Here is an 18,662-nt window from a genome sequence, read left to right as displayed (position 1 = left end):
TATATATATATATATATATATATATATTATTAAGGAAATTGATAAATAATTAATACAACACATATAGCGTTTTTGATGCTTATCCATGTATTACATCTCCACACTAACTCATTCTTTCGCTCAGAAAATCCCCCAGTGGCACAGCGGTATGTCTGCGCACTTACAACGCTAGAAACCGGGTTTCGATACCCGTGGTGGGCAGGTCACAGATAGCCCATTGTGTAGCTTTGTGCTTAATTCCAAACAAACAAACATCGCTCATAAAAATAAAAACGGAGGCGAGGAAAAAATATTTTTGATTATGGGGGGATGAATAACAAAAGTTTGGGAAACGCTGTACTAAAACAATTAGTAATAGTTATATGAATATTAGAGTATATATGTTGTGCAATGTATAACTAGTACAATGAATCACACAATGGCTAAATTCTATGATCTCTTCGGTTGTGAAGGCTAAAGAATTGCGTTTGGTATATTAGGTGGCCTTGTTTGGTATTTTACGTTTAACATTCATCTTATATAAGGATCAACAAACGAATGCAGTTACGAGCAATATTACTCTCTGTCAGCCTAGCTATAGATGTTTAGATGTTTATATATATATTATATTTTGAAGTATTTTATAATGGAGCTTCCCCATCAAAGTTGCCAAAAAAATTCAAAGCTCATTTTTCCAGGAAGGGAAAGTACCTAAAACGTTAGATATAAACGGAGTTCTGGGAATGGTTACGTTTTTTTTTTGTTTGTTTTTTGGTGGGGAGTGGGGGGTGGGAATATTTTTCTAGCCAAAACTGAAATCTTTGCTACAGTTCTGCGCTGAAATATTGTTTACAAACTGGTAAATTAAATACTTTTGATTCAGTGAAAAAAGTTCTTCGCAAGAGCAAACTCGCGTAAATGCTTTCGGGCAGAAAGAAATAGTTGCACTGATCATTAGACTAAGTTTTAAATTTATTTTGTGACGAGTAATGAACTATTGACACATTTTAAGGTTATTAGAGAAGCCTGAGGATACTATATATATATATATATATTCTAAAAAAATATAATAGAATAGAAGCATATTTTAACCCTTTACAGATTCTCCACAGATCTTCATCTTCGTGTTGACATACAGCTGCTAAGACCGTGTATAATTAGACCAAAGGAACAGAAGTCCATCTGAGTTGCACTGGGAAATTTGACAGTTATATGGTCGAAAGGAAGTGCTTTGGGTTCCAGTTTCTTTAGCCATCTATTTCACGAAGATAGCTCAAACTTGTGAACCTTTGGCTTGTGGCTTTCGTCTATTTAAAATGTCTGTATACTATCATTAATTTTACCACAGCATATTCCCAGTTTCACTCTTAGGGCTTTTCGGATCTGAAAGGTTTGTTTTTCAACTACAGATTTCAATTTTCGGATCAATACGTTGCTCTGGATTAGATCTAGATGTAATTTTGGGTTTGTTGCTGCTTTTCACGTTGTGCTGTGCGATATTTTCTTTTTCTGCGGAGAACATTGAAGGCTGTTTTCTTCTAAATGATATATCTTTGGGTTCTACATCTTTTAACAATCTCGCTGTATGAATATTTCTTTTCCGAAAGGTATTTTTATAATACACCAGCTATACATTTATTGTGACAGCATTGTACTGTCGAATGGACAGCAGTATTTTGTTTGTTTTACAATTTTCTTACAAAGTACGTAAAGGATTGTTTGCGCATAACTGTCCCTGATTTTGAACTGTTAAGTTACAGAGAAGGCAGCTAGTTACTTAGTAATACCCATTGTTAACATTGCCTGATCGAATAGTGGGGTTTTACTCTCACTTTTTATTATTTACAAATAGACCCAAAGTGCTGAGCACGTTTTTGTAGCAATGGGACGCAAGCCATGTATTTTGGATTCACAGTTTAAACTGCTCTCGAGTTCGACATACTACTGCATAAGTACACACATATCGTTCAAATGAAGTGCGATTAGCATTTTGTGTGATTTATCTGTAAGATAAAAGATAATAAGGTTCTCCCCCGTCTTTTGTTGCGTATTTAATAATTAAGGAAATAGATTACTGAGATATTACATTAATGTGAATTATCATAACGACAACAGCTTTCACCGTGTCTCGTGAAATGAATAGAAATCCGAAATTAATGTTGAACTATACATTTTATTCAAACAGTTGACGACATGTTTTTCTTTTTTTTTCCAGTTTCTGTGTGCATCTTTTTCGAAAACATGTGATGATAGGTTCGAACAAAATCCAATAAAAATTTTGGATAAGGCCAATCCCCAGTTCTTTAAAGTAAGTGAATAACTTTAATAGGATGGCCCGGCAAGGCCAGATGCGCTTGACTCGCAATCTGAGGGTCGCGGGATCGAATCCCCGTCCCACCAAACATGCTCGCCCTTTCAGCCGTGGGGGCGATATAATGCTACGTTGGTAAAAGAGTAGCCCAAAGGTTGGCGGTCGGTGGTGATGACCAGCTGCCTTCCCTCTAGTCTTTCACTGATAAATTAGGGACGGCTAGCGCAGATAACCCTCGTGAAATTCAAACCAAACTTTAATATTTTTAAGTGAGTTGAATTGTATTTATAAAGTGTACGAATCTTGGGTTTTTGTGGTATAATTAGCTTTCTACCGCTGCGCATAACCACCAATGAGAGATTCTTCAAGAGCCAATGCAGTAGTTGGCTTATGGTTCAAAATGGCAATAGACCAGCGATTCTCAAACTTCAGTAATTCGAGTACCTCTTTTAATTTAATATATTTTTCGCGGACCCCAAACCTATCGTTGTTTTTTGTTTTGAGAAAAATATTCCTTGTACGCGAGAATTAAATGTTTTGATTTATATAAATTTAATTTTACAAAATATATAATTTTTTTCAATAAATTTAATTTTACAAAATATATAATTTTTTCAATAAATATAATTTTAAAAATATTTTTATGAAATTTTGGACATAACTCGAGGACCCCCCTGAGGGACCCTCGGGTACCCCTGGGGGTCCGCGCTCCTCAGTTTGAGAAACGCTGACATAGATGATTTGTGATGAAGTGGAAACAATCACCAAAACCAAAGACCAGCAAGTTCTTGTTAAAGTGGGGACGTAAAGATGACAGTCTTAAAGCTTTAATGATAGTTATTTTTATCTGAGGCTTTTCGTTCTTGTCAAGTCTGCAAGAGAGCTTGAATACAGACGTGCTTGGCAAAGATTTGAATGTTCTATCAGTTTGTCTCGTCACACATCACCTTCTGTCGCCTTTAAGTCGCAGTCTATTCTTGTACAGTCTTTCTTGCTTAATCTTCTCTAGGCTCTTTTACATTTTTAAAATGTAATCGTCAGAAGTATTTTAATCACCAAAGAAGAGTTGTTATAATTTTTTAGAGAACAAGTTATGCACAAGACACGATATCTCTAGTTATTTGTTTGAGGTCATGAAGCAAAATAATGTTTTAAAAGAGTTAAAAGAACATTTATATAAATTTTACACCTTAAAAAAACACACGAAAAAATTCAAGATCTCGTTTTGGGTTTGTTTGAGTGTTATTGTGGGAGCTTGAAATACGAGCTAGTGGTTGAGCACTGACTCATGGTTGATACCTTATAAACATTTTGTCTTCTTTCTTGTTAAATCCCTCAGGACTTACAAACGACCGAAAATGTAAAAGAAACACCTAATTTTAACCAGCATTAATCCGTTAACCTTATCGACTTCGGTTTTCAATCCAAATACATATTTTCTCTGTTGTACACATACGAGTAGTGAACATCTGATCGAGTGTGTAACCCTCATCGTTCTATGGATTCTAAATGTTCGAATTCTCCCACCTGGAAACACTTCACTATTCCCGCTGTCTTGTTTATGAGTGTGACCTTTCTGTGTTCCATTTTTTTATTTTATTTTGACGTGGTTGTTGAATTTCTGTATGTGTGGTGTGGATTTGTAATTTCTGTCTGAAGGATTTTTCATATCTTCCTAAGCTTTTGTGTTCATAATGTGAACTATAATAAACTGTTTTTAATATCGGACGGTTCACACGTTTGCTAGTGTTTTAACTGCACTACATAACATTCATGTAAATTTTACAAACTTATTATTGTGTTTGATCAAACGGATACCTCTAACCTTTGCGCACTTTAAGCTCCAAACTACCAAACAAATAACCTCTAATCTTGCTAAAATAGTAAAATTAAGATTTCAGATTGTATGTGTGTCATATAAAAATTTTCTTTTATGTTTGTTAATATAATTATGTTTGTTTGATGTTAAGAACAAAGCTACAAAAGGGGTTCTCTGTGTTGTGACCACCACGGGTCCCGAAAACTGAGGCACCGGGGTTTTGCATATAATTATGTATAGATAGCCCCAAGCAAAACCCGATTAATTTTTTTTTCTCTGTTCACGTATTCTAAACTAAAATTGAAACTGATTTATTTATATGAAATTGTAATTTCATTAAGAAGATGAAAGTGATAGAAAAACAAATATATTTCCCGAACATTTCGGATTAGAAATAATACATCTTTTGCAGTTTGCAATAAAAAACAGTGAAGTCTGGAATAAAATGGGGCTTGTTTTTTAAAGCACAAAGCTACACAATGCGCTTTCTGTGCAGGAATCGAAACCATATTTTTTGCGTTATAAGTCCTCATTTTAAACGCTGAGCAACAATGGAGCATGTTGTTTAACATTGTTTTCATCTTGATAAAAAGACAAATAATTAGACATAAAATTTCACGTGGTACAATATATGGTGCTTAATTGACCACTTTCTAATAAAACAATGGTATGCATGAATGTCATGCTTAACATAAATATTAGATTTTGCACTTTCTGATAAATTATCAATTGAGTTTTTACCAACTTGAATGTCAACAAGGTTTCATATTTTAAAAACAATTAGACATTTCTCTTAAGCACGTTTGAATAGTTTTGTAATGATGTTCTGATAACTTATAATTGCATGTTTAACTTGGCAGTGCTGACTAGCTGCTTTTACTCCAGCCTATCACTTGAAAATTAGGGATGGTTAGCGCAGATAGTTGAGTAGCCTTGTTTGAAATTCAACAAAACAAACAAATCTAAGAACGCATAATGTTTCCGTTAAAAAACCTTAAATACATACCTACTATGTGGATAATATATTTTTCATACAAGCATATGGACAGATACTCTCACTCACAATAGCTCCACCCGCTATATGCTGCCACCTTAAAAAACTACTTTCAGCCATCTAAGGTACACTTGGAAGGACGGGACATACTTTCATGGTTGAGTGAAAACAATGACTGTAGAAAGATATGACCGATAACAGCGGTAGAAAAGGAAAATTCCTTACAATTAACATACATTATATAACCAGTAAGGATAAAAATTGTCGGGTAAATGGAATTTCAAAGGATAATTCTAATGAGTTTGCTAAAAAGTGAACATGATATTATCATACTAAAAACTGTAACGATATTAGGTATACCCATAAGGTTACCAGTTAATACTCTTTCAGAAACCAGTTCACACAGTAATATGCAAAAACTTTTAAAACACCTGGACTTTAGTAAATATAAATTTCAATGATTGGAATTATGTTTGGTTGTGCTTTGAATTTTGTTTAAGTTTAATAAATCAAACTGCCACTCACTAATAACTTCATAAAGAATGTTAATTCATTCTGGCATGCACAAAGAACTGCACCGAAATGTTAATTCAAACTGCCATGCACAAAGAACTGCACCGAAATGTTAATTCAAACTGCCATGCACTAAGAACTGCACCGAAATGTTAATTCAAACTGCCATGCACTAAGAACTGCACCGAAATGTTAATTCAAACTGCCATGCACACTGTGTGAAAGAGGAATTTACCGTGTGTTTTTATACATTCTTAGTTAATATGTAAATATTTCGAAATTTCTGTTTTTCTTTTATTTCAGTTTGGACACAGAAATTCGCTCAAATAAACATAGCTAACTTTTCCATATTTTAATTTTGTCCAGGACTTGTATTCACTAACTAGCAGTTAACTGCATTTTCTTGCAAGAAAGATAGCTGTTCCTATCCTACAGTAGAAGGCTGTCTTTTCTGGCAGCAAATCGGATAATGGCCTGGGGTTGCCCCACTATTTGGCTGTAACACAGTTTGAGGTACAGTCATGTGCAAAACTTGCTTTGTTATTGATATTGTACTATTAGTATTAAAAACCGGGTTTTTCCCTGTTATACTTTTGGTAAGAAACATCGTAAATTTGATATTAGTCTTAAGTTTGTTTTCATTTTAAACTTTGCTGTAATTTGGAGTGCGAGACATTTTTATTTATTATTTTAACTCAGCTTTAACTTAAATATTTTAGTGTTGTACTTGATCTAACTAGGGGGGATGCACACATAACTGGTGGGGGAAGCTTACTAAGATTTCACTTCCTCGCTCTCTCTCTCATCAGTCCAATACACTCATTACAGATATATCCATCCTTGTTTTGTTTTAATGTCTTGTGATTGTGATAATATAAATTGTTGTGATGCACATTCTGCCTGTCGACACATTATTCTGGTAAATTGTTGTGATGCACATTCTGCCTGTCGACACTTTATTCTGGAAGAACCCAGTTAGCTGGCTCTATTCTTGCTTCGTGGTAAATCCGTGCACTGGGTGATACCACAACTGCATCAACATTGTGGTAAGGTCAATAGCTTAGAACGCTAGAATTAGGGATTCGATCCCTTTCGCGTACACAACGCAGAAGAAGCTACTTGTAAAATTTTCATCATTATGTGTATTGTAACTCAGTTATCGTAGATATATATATCATTAGATGATGTTATGTAATCATTATTTTATATTACATTTTGTTAAATATCGGTAAAGTAACAACTCTTTTTTTTTTTTTTCATAATCTTTTTGTAGTCTTATCTAGTCACTTCACTGTATATAAACCCATAAAGCTTCAGTGGGTGACTTTAATTATCATCAAAGTAAGCTGTTGATGAAAGCTGAAATAGCTCAAACTTATGATTTTACTAGCTTTTATTAGATTAATTTGGGCCCGGCATGGCCAGGGGGTTAGGGCGCTCGACTCGCAATCTGCTCGTCCTTTCAGCCGTGGGGGCGTTATAATGTGACGGTCAATCCCATTTTAATTTGTATATAAATTATTTATTATAAGCATGGCCAGGTGGTTTAAGGCGCTCGACTCTTAATCTGAGGGTCGCGGGTTCGAATCCTAGTCACACCAAACATGCTCGCCCTTTCAGCCGTGGGGTCAATCCCACTATTCGTTGGTAAAAAGAGTAGCCCAAGAGTTGGCGGTGGGTGGTGATGACTAGCTGTCTTACACTGCAAAATTAGGGACGGCTAGCACAGATAGCCCTCGTGTAGCTTTGCGCAAAATCCATAACAAATAATAGATTAATTTGTTTCATATTATATACTATTTTATAGTCCTCTGAAGCTTTATGATGTAGAGAACATGAATAAACTAAATAAATAATTACATAATTTTACTCGTCAGGATTTATGCTTTTTAACTCCGAATACCACTGCGTTAATTTTGCATGTCTGTTTAAATATCTAACAAGGTCATTGTTGAGGTTGTGTCACCAGGAAGTAACGATGAGATAACATTTATTGTTATGCACAACGATACAGCATATTCCATGACATTGGATGACAAGACATGCAACACCAGGCCCTTAGTGTGTTTGTAGTTAAGCGCAAAGCTACACAATGGGCTATCTGTTCTGTGCTCACTACGGATATCGAAACTCAGGCTTTTAGGAACAAAACTATTCCTTTTTTAACTCAACCGATTTATATATATATAATTATTCTGATGGGAATTACTGTTATACTACAGTGATGTATTTTAGAATTATAATAGGGAGACAAGACACGGTTAATATTATCTTCTCCGGAGGGTTTCATTAACCGCATGGTAACATTTTAAAGTTACTTGACCTTGACTTTGTGTTAAAACAAACAAACAAATTGAAAATTATATCCATAATATTAATGCTTTATATTGTACACTTACCTACAGGCACTGCGTTCGAAGGTAATAGCTTGAAGCATATTTGTTGTGAACTGAATCACTTTACTTCTGAGTAAAAAACAAAATTTCTTTTGCCAAAATAGTTTAAGTTAAATAAGAAAAGGTTGTTAAATCTCAACGTGTAACGTAACTTAGTTTGGTCTGTTTTAATTTTCGCACAATGCTACACGAACTGGCCGGGTCTAATTTTGAAGTTATGGTCTAGAGGGAATGCAGATAGTCAACGCCATCCATCGCCAACTCTTGGACTACTCTTCTCACACCAAAAAGTGGGATTTGACCATCACTCTTACAATGCACCTACAAAGTGCAGAGCGTGTTTTTTTGGCGTTAATGGGACGCAAACCACAAATCCTCAGCTCCACATTCCTGTACACAAACTACTGGGCTGCGCTTTCATTGCAACATTGAACCTCGTGAACTGGTTTAGTTATGAGACGTGCTTCTTGACGTGGAAAAAAAAAGACAAGAAAATAATGATTTTGCTAAATAGGTATTTGGAAGAATGATTAAAAGAAAGAGGTTGGTATATATTATCCCACAACTTTATACATTACAGAATGATGTTTATTTTTTTATGCGTCTTCCTTACTGTTGGTGTGATTTCGCCCCCTCACTCATGAAACAGGCCCAAAGCCATTAAACGTAGTCAATAAGCGCGGCGGAACATATTTTAATTTGGGGGGGGGGCAGGCGATTGGGATAACCTTATTTGCTACGTTAACAGTGACCATGAATTCAAATGTGAAGCATCGACGTTCCCTGATAATTATATACCATTCTCAAAAAAATAAGAAAAAAGGCACTTCACTATCGGGTGAAAATTTGAGGGGCATTTGCACTCACCCACGTTTCCGTCGCCTGTGAACGCGGCATATATAGAATGATCTTTTTAGGCTTTAAATACGAATCACAAGTAGGGTGAATACGCGAAACATTGACTATTGTATGTAATTTATCTTTCGTTTTGTGGAAATTCTAATTACTAAAATTTAGAAGAAAAAACAAAGCACATGCTAGAAACTCAATTACACAAAATGACGTAAAATAAATCCAGTGTAAAACACATAAAACTTCAGCGTTGGTGTAGTTTTTCCTTTCTTTCTACAATTACAGGAAAATATAAGATGCCACGAAGGGTGGGTTTATATACATATTATTGATGCTATAAAACTGTGTAAACAAATTTTGAAGAAGACATAGTAGACTTTATTTAAAAGGCTTAACCGCCACCTGTTTTTAAGCTTGTCTTCAAGAAATTTCAAAAACCATTGGGTGATGTCCTTTAAAAATTCCAAAGAATTACTATCTTCCACCTATAACTTCTATCCATGTCACACAGATTGTACTACAGACTTTACTGCTTTGTTCAAAGATACAAATTTGTTATCAACGTGCCGTTAATGATAGTTAGAGAGATTTGAGAGGCGGTCACGTTCATGATCAATGATTTAAAAGATAAGATTAATTTTTAGTACTGAAATACTGTACAAAAGTGAACACAATAAAGAAATGTTAGAATTCCATTCATTAAGATGTAATGTTTTTGTTTTATTCTTCTAATAATGTATAAATAAATCTAACTGAAGTGTAAAATTAAGGTTAATTTTCTTCTCAATGTTTCTTTATAGGTTGGAGAAGGAAAACAAAGTAAAATCGTATTACTCGATGGACGTCAGTTGGATATTTTAGTACAGGTAATTGTCAAGAAAACTTGCACGTCACCATACAGTATTTGATAATAAACTTCCTTGTGTATATTTATATGATACACTTCAACACATCACCATACAGTATTTGATAACAAACTTCCTTGTGCATATTTATACGATACACTTCAGCACATCACTATACTGTATTTGATAATAAACTTCCTTGTGTATATTTATATGATACACTTCAACACATCACCATACAGTATTTGATAACAAACTTCCTTGTGTATATTTGTATGATACACTTCACCATAGCTAACAAAAATGGTTTACAACACTGAAATGCGGACACAGATAGAGCACTTTATTAATGAGTGATCATTGTGCAAATTAATTCACGTGAAATCACATAATCAGGTCTGTCTCGATTACTCGTTTGAAAAGAATAAGGACTTGTAGGTATTACATAATTATTTTTTGTGTATTTCAATTTATGGCAAAGCTACTAAGACCATCCGCTGCCATTCCTATATTTGAACTACTGGCCAGAGAGATAAGGCAGCCAGTCAACAGTACTTTATCGCCTATCATCCATTCTAAGAGACTGACTGTCACTGTTACAAAGCATCCGTAGCTTAAAGTGTAGGGAATGTTATATGGTATCGCTCACATGAATTTGTTTACGGCCCCAGCTCCAAAATCATGTACTATACCACAGTGCCAGCCTGCGTTTCATATTACAGCTAAAAAAATATGCTTTGTTTCTTTGTTTTGTGGAAATTCGCGCAAAGCTACTCGTGTGCTATCTGCCTTAGCTGTCCGTAATTTAGAGTGATAGACTAGAGGGAAGGCAGCTACACGACGCCATCCTCCGCCAGCCTCTTGGGCTACTCTTTACCAACGAGGAGTGGGATTGACAGTCACTTTATAACGCCCCCATAGCTGAAAGGGAGAGCACGTGACTTGCAGATTATATGTCGAACGCCCTAACCACCAGGCCATGCCATGTCCGATTACGCTTTGTATTTAGTGATTATATTTCAGATTAATATCATTGCTATTAAGTACACAATAAAAATATTATTCCAAATTACATATATTGTGGTTCGAATTCATTAAGATTGTAATGGTTTAAATGTATTTCTTTGTCAACGTCATGATGACTGCGTTGACTTTAGAATTTGGATGCATGCATTTGTATGTAATCCAGAACGAGAAAAGTGAGGTTTTGTCATCAGTACATACAAAAGTGCTTTGTACACTAATGATTTTTTATTACTCTTTCCGGATTTTCTAATGACATTTTAAAGTTATTCATGTCCTTTTTACAATAGATCCAGTAATTATAATTTTCCTGACCGAAACGCTGATAAATATGCGACGTTTATTTTTCTGACACTGTAATACTGGTGGGATAGCAGTAGGTTTACGAATCTACAACTCTAAAATCCGGGTTCGATTCCCCGCGGTGGACACAGCAGATAGCCCAATGTGGCACTGATCTAAAAACAAAACAAACAAACTGACACTGTATATACTAACATAGATCAAGGGGTAGTGGCTTTTGATCCTTAAACACATTTTAAACTTATCTTTAATAACAAGTGTAAATATAATAGCCTCGTTAAGAGTAACACCATACATCCGCCGATGGCATGCAAGAACAGGAAAAACAGTAGTATATAGCTATAGAATATCGGTATCTGTGTTTCAAACAGCGTAGTGAGTGCCCAGAATATGAATCCAATGGTCCACAGTTCGGGCCTCGCTGTTGCAAAATTACGTTCCACACTTTTGGGCCGTGGGTGCGCTATAAGAATGACAGTTAAATACCATCATTTGGTGTGACAAGGGTATACCAAGAGTTGGCAGTGGGTCCTGCTGACTAGTTTCTCTCCTATAGTCCGCTCAAAATTAGAGACGATTATGCACAGATAGTCTTTGTTTAGTTTTACGCAAAAATTCTAAAAACAAAGACTCTTGTCCAAGCAGGTGATCAAAGGTTAAATAGCCTCTATGACGTTTTTTCATACTTGTTGATCTGATTTTGTATATCATTACCCAGAATGGATTATTCTGATGACTGTTGTTTAAAATATGTTTTAGTTTGAAGAATGTGGGTCATCTTAAAAGGTTCAATGGGATCCCTTTAGTTGCTCGGCTAGGGCTAAAATTAAGGAATTGTATTCATAAATCATAATATATCATATTCGTTAATAAGCAAGCCCCAAACAAGGCCGTTATTTAATTGTTTGGTAATGGCCTAAAACTACGGAACTGTACTGACACATCACATCGTCGTCTACAAGCAAGCTCCAAACAAGAGCTTCACTGAATTTCGGCCATGGCCTAAGACAGAGGAACTGTACTGACACATCACATCGTCGTCTACAAGCAAGCTCCAAACAAGAGCTTCAGTGAATTTCGGCCATGGCCTAAAATTAAGGAATGTACTGACACATCACACCGTCGTCCACAAGTAAGCTCCAAACAAGAGCTTCACTGAATTTTGGCCATGGCCTAAGACTGAGGAACTGTACCGACACATCATATTGTTTGTAGTCACGAAACAAGTAGATGAACCCTGTTGAACCTTCAAAAAATTCCATTTCGCCTGTTTGACTGAATAATAGTAATTTAATATGGAAGTATAATTAAAGTTATTCATTATAGTAATGTGACTGTTATCCTTAAGTTACACGTGTTAAGTGAAGGAAATGAAATGTGAAGTCGTGTTAAAATAATCCAGATATATACAACCCGGTTATTGACCGGAATTAATATAGTTGCGTTAGATATATTATTACTGGTGACTTAACGTTAGCAGATCGAAATGTTGTCTACAACCAAGTAGTGAACTCTTTAGTTACATTTTGGTATTCTTTATAGCTATATTTACCGATATTTTATATACGTTTTGTAACAATTGTTGTCACTCCAATAATTAATTCATTCTTCATTGTTGTTGTTTTTTTTGTGTGTTTTATCTGTTTACTTTTTTTTTACTTCTTAGCCTAAACTCTACACAAGTGAATTGCTTGATATGGTTTCTTCCCACTTAAACTTGAAAGAGAAGGAGTATTTTGGGTTGGCATTTCTCGACGATTCGTAAGTAGAAAGATGATTATTGTAACGTCTTACTAAGTATTTGTTGTTACATAGAAAAACAAAACATACACACACAAAAAAAAAACCAAAAACAAATAGATGTACAGATAAATAGAAAATGTTTAAACTCTAGACGTAAATACTCTTCTTTGGTTAGTACATGTACTGTATGCCAACAGACATTGAAGTCTGGTTCATTTAAAAAGTGTTATTCTAATTATTATAACTTATTTACATACTATTGAAATATATTTTCATATAACTATCTTGCCTAATTTTAACATCATAATAAATTAACATATTATTATAATATAAATTATAGTAAATATTTTGTTATAATAAATGTTAACTCACCATTAATAAACTGTGACCTAATATCTAAGTGTGATAGAAATACAGTTTTCTTCTATCAATGTTATATTTTAATGCAAAATCTGGTAACGTAGTGTTTTATTACTTTGTGTTCAGTATAAAGATACTTCACTTGTAAACAAAGATTTCCACGTAGGCGTTTACAGTTTAATATTAGTGAAGGCGAGCCCCCTAAAGAATCACCCAAAAGAAAATAAGTCTGAAGTATTCCTCGAAAGTTCATCATGGCTAACAAACATGAACATTTACATAGCGGTCTTACATATTGAAACATCAACCAAATCATTATATAGTAAAACACTCATCAAACTACTACATACTCAAATACTCGTAAGAATATTATGTACTCAAACACCAGTCAAATTATTACATACTCAGACACTGAGCAAATAATACAAGCCTGCGAATTTAAACTTCATAAAAGTTGTTTTGGTTTTAATAATGGATTATCCATAATTCAGCTACGCAGATTTCGAAAATAATATTCATTTTTTTTCTATCACGTAAGAATGTTTTACACATCGGGAAGAAAAAATAAAACTCTTATTTAGATCAAATTATTATTTCGTTTACCACAATAAACATTTTATATTATTATGTTTGTTAACAAAAATACAAAAAAATTAAGAAAAGGGAAGAACATTGATGTCAAAGGAATATGCATCCTCATTCATCCCGATTTTTTTGTGTGTAATCTACGTCTCAAAACTACGTCTTGTGGTCTTTCTTTTATGTGTTGTGTTTCCTAAAAAATCTGTACGTGATGGATAAAAATGGATATCATTTTCGGATTCATCGTACAGGAATTACTGTAGAATATGTAAAAATTTCGAGACAATAAGACCATCGCAGGCCTGTGTAATTAGACATGTGATATTCTCGGATACGCGTATTTCATACAGATAAATATAATAATCCTTTTAACTAGAGGTTCGGTAGAAAATGTATTACAGAGTTAAACTGAACTCTGACCAGATTGAATTGGGAGTTTTGACTTCATTATGAAAGATTTCATACTAGTTAATCCTGTTCAAAAGATTACCTCAGTACTGAAATCATATATGTTTAGTATATATATATAGGTGCATGTATACATGAAACTGACTAGTACTACGTCAAATGTTTTGTCTATGAAGAAGAAGGTGGGGTAAGATGGCCACCCCTTAACTTTGTATTAAAATAAATGTCATGAGAAAGCAAATTTTTAGTATTGAAAAAATGCATTTCTTGTGGTTGGGCGGAGGGGGGCGTTTTACCTATAAGTTTTTATAAAGTAGACGCCAAAGATGAGGTAAAATGGCCCTCCTCTATCTCATAACAACTACAAGTTAAAATAAATGCTGCATTTAGCAACTAGATTTAAATCATCTCAGCCATAATCTAATTGCTCCTGGCAGGGATCAGAAAAGTCATATATCATGCGCAAGTTGCTCATTATTTACGACAATGGCACTAAAGAATAGGAGTACTAGTGTGGGGAAACGATGTACATTGCAGCAGAAGCTTATGACTGAAACATATGTTAGTGGTATGGTGTCAAATGGCACCAAGTGGATGTCTTACCCTAAGGCATTCGTGGTAATGTAGCCACATGATATAAAAAAATATCAATGAACTTGAAATGTGTTTCCTTTACGACATAGGTTTTATATGGGGCCTATAATTGACCAACATACTGCCATAATACATTCTGAACCATTGCTGGTAGTAACCCCTGCAAAATAGCGTGTCCATTTCAAATACACTATTGTCTGAATATTAAAAACAGAACCTGAGTCCAGTGGGGAGTAAAAAGGGTAAAAACTGTAAGTTCTGTATCCTACACAAGTTACTAACATAACTCTAGTCGCTTTACGAGTATGGATCACTATCTCTTGACTACGAGATTCCATGCCACTGATTCTACTAACATTGCTATCATACTTCTATTCATCTTAGTTTCTGATACAACTGTGCTATAGCGTGAAGGAACTAAAAACAATGCCACACAGTTGTTACGTTCCTTAAACCATACAATCACAGTTCACACTAATGTGTTCTAACTGCAATTTGTACAGGAAAATAAATGTTCAGCAAGTAATCAGTAAAACTGTTGCTTGTGAAATGTCCCAATTCTAAATATTAAACATATTACACCAACACCAATCAAAATATGGTTTACATTGGTGTGGTGCATAAGTCACAATCAGCAGTTTCACTTGTATATGAATATTTCATTTCTACCAAATGGAACATATAATTCGCTAACACTAATGAAAACACTGAGTAACACCATATTCTTCTTTAATGTATTACATACACCTTAATAATTAAATCTACTAGATCATGAACATTTCAGTTATAAAAACTGATCTTGTTCTACCATGAACATCAATGACAATATCAGTCACACTCCATCTTACTGCCTGATAATTGTGCTCTTTGTGTATTTTATCCATTCGGGTGATACAACATACTTAAATGAATTCAAGTGTGAAGTCTTAGTACATGTGCCACACAAAACACAGCACACATATAGCCATATATGTACAGAACCATATATATTTATATAAACATAACGTCCTATCATATACAGTTATAATATCAGACACACTGCTCTATGAGTTTCATATGATAATCACGACAACCTAAGCTGGCTATGTCTTAATAATCATATTATCTGTTACCATATCACTATTTATGAGCCGCTAAAACAAACTATCTTACAGCATCACGAAATATATCATTACAGGCAGAATTAGGCCAAACTAAAATTTTTCAACTACAATTCCCCAGCCTAGATTAATATTTATATTGTTTGCTACAGTTTAAACCAATAAATACTCATACAAACAGGTCAAATGCAATGTTTAACTGTAAAAATAACATTTATTATCTAAGACACATGGAAGTACTCAGAGCAATGTTATCAACATAACGTATCACTGTCTATAGCTTAATCAACCCATTAGGATCAGCAAAACAGGAAAGATATATGTTGTGAAAATCCAGTAAACAAGACATTTTTTCCTGGGATTTATTGCAGTTTGATTAACCACCTGATTAAGAGTACAACCCCCTCAAACGTTATATATTGAAGTAATATATATGGCTCTTATACCCAAAGGAGTGGATTTTGTGTTAATGCTACTTAAATTCACACTTGTATGTACGCAAATATCCTCAGGTGGTTTCTCACATGAACATCCTACCACAAATTTCCCCTTGGATGTTCAGAAAGAACAAATCACAAAATGAATTCACGTATTTTTCTTAGGCAAACATTAATTAGTTTGGGAAAAAATAATTGACTTTTGTTCTGTTGTTCTATATAATGTATATTAAGTGTTTCTTCCAGACAGTTCAGTTGGGATTAACAAACTATCCAAGCATATGATTGATCATCTTTATTACCCACTTTGCCAAACCATCAGGCTGTGAGTGGTAAAGTAAAGTTAATGTCTTCGCCTGTCCAACACCTTACACAACTCAGTATACAAATGGCTATCAAAATTAGCTCTTTGGTCCATGTGTATTTTTCAAGTCCTTCGAACAATGTTATCCATTCTTCAGTTAGTAAACCAAGAAGAAGTGCACTGATGTATGAAACAATGGATAAGCTTTGTCCCGTTTCATAAAGTAATCTATAATAGCTACTCTATACTGATTACCCCTTTTATTCTCCAGGAGTGAACTAATAATATCTAGGGATCTTTTATGTAATAGAGAACCCAAACTTCTGTGCCAGAGTTTTCGGTAACATAAATGTTTTTTTTTTCTTCTGAACAGCACACACCTAGTATATAGTTTGCATCATTACCCAATGTCTTGATGAAAACGAGACCACAAGACTGGTTTTGCAAATTAACTTAAGCATCTAAACAGACTGCTAGGCTCCAAACCTTGCATATGTAAATTCGTAAGTATCCCCTCCCTAAAAGCTTTCGGGAGAACTTGCTGCACCACAGTTTGAAAACCATGGGTTATTGGCATATAAAAATGATACAGTGAACCTTCCTTCATAACTGTTCACACAAATGCAAGGTTATATACATATTATTATATTCCTCCATTTGCAATAGTCATACTTTTCCACCTACAACAATATCACTCCAATTCCACTATCACTGGAAGAATAGGCCATTTTCCTGGAAAGTTTAACACCAGGGCCTTAACTAAGGGATAATATAGTGACTGCAAATACCAGGAACAGTTTTCAGATCACTTATAATGCATCTTAGCTTTAGTCACTGCAGACAGTGGTGCAGGTATCTAAGAAAACAATAATATGCTTCAAAACCTAGGATACTGTGGATCTCTCATTTTGTCATGGTTTAAAGCCAGTCTTTAGATGTTGCAATCTTGACAGAATCAGTAAGTATTACATCTTTACCCATAATGAGGAAAACCTAGATGTAAACATATTTTGATGTGTCATGATTCTATTTTCAAATCGTAAGTACCAATATGCAGTTCTCGCGTTGGAGGACAAGGGCTACACTAGGGCTATCTGCGCTAGCCGTCCATAATTTAGGAGTGTAAGACTAGAGGGAAGGCAGCTAATCATCACCCACCGCCAACCCTTGGGCTATTCTTTTAACAAAGAATAGTGGGATTGGCCGTCACATTTATAATGGCCCCACGGCTGAAAGGGCAAACATGTTTGGTGGGAAGGGGTTCGAGCGCCCTAACTACCTGGGCATATCTGGCGAACCACATTGCATTTGGTCATTTAACATATACCAGTTTGAACTTAATCAATAATTAAAATCGACGTTTTATATTTACACAATTTTGACAACTTTATTTTTCTGCTTTTAAGAAGCAACAAAACTTTTATTCCGTCTTTAAACCTATAAATAATATTAAAGAAACGTTAGGTAATCCTAAAAATAAAATAGAATTCAAAAATAAAACTGGGATTTACAAAATAGAATGTTAATATTGGTCAAACTAAAAGGAATTTAAAATAGAGATTACAGGAACATAAAGGTTACGTAAGAAATAATAAAATAGAAAACTCATTTACTGCAGAACATGTAACCACAACACAAAATTTTATGGGAAAAACTACAATTTTAGCTCAACCTCGTAACATTACAGTTCTAAATGTTAGAGAATCACTAAAAATAATAAAATTTAAAAAAAGAAAAGAAGTATTAAACAGAGATGAAGGACCATCAAGTTAAACCATTGATATTTGGTGTGATGTACCGTATTTTTCGGAATATAAGACGCACCCTTATTTTGAGGACAAAGTTTTTTGGGGAAAAAAAAGCACCAGTCGTATTTGAAAGATTTTTGTTCAACAAAAATTCAATTTGATACTTTAAAAATTAGTATATATTGTTCTATACACAAAAGAGCTCAACACATCAAAATAAGAGAATACCGTAAATTAAAAAAGGTTTACTGTTATTTAGTTTGGTTCAAAACCTACAAAATCTTCATTGCTTTCACTGTAATTTATTTTTCTATTATTTAGGGAGCATTATAAATAGTTATGTTTTTAAAA

At 34.3% G+C, this 18,662-nt stretch overlaps 1 protein-coding gene across 2 annotated transcripts in view; it reads left to right on the top strand.

Moving 5' to 3' along the window:
- Positions 1-18,662, top strand: part of LOC106462020 (probable serine/threonine-protein kinase DDB_G0282963) — a 142,620-nt gene that overhangs the window by 32,467 nt on the left and 91,491 nt on the right. For both annotated transcript variants that reach the window (XM_022389130.1, XM_022389131.1), the window contains exons 5-6: positions 9,665-9,730; positions 12,702-12,796. In XM_022389130.1, the coding sequence (XP_022244838.1) occupies positions 9,665-9,730; positions 12,702-12,796 (161 nt within the window). The remainder of the gene's footprint in view (positions 1-9,664; positions 9,731-12,701; positions 12,797-18,662) is intronic.

The sequence above is a fragment of the Limulus polyphemus genome, unplaced genomic scaffold (assembly GCF_000517525.1).
Source record: "Limulus polyphemus unplaced genomic scaffold, Limulus_polyphemus-2.1.2 Scaffold1075, whole genome shotgun sequence".
Classification (NCBI taxonomy): domain Eukaryota; kingdom Metazoa; phylum Arthropoda; class Merostomata; order Xiphosura; family Limulidae; genus Limulus; species Limulus polyphemus.
The sequence above is the reverse complement of the archived record's forward strand: the minus strand, read 5'-3'. Positions and strand labels throughout refer to the sequence as shown.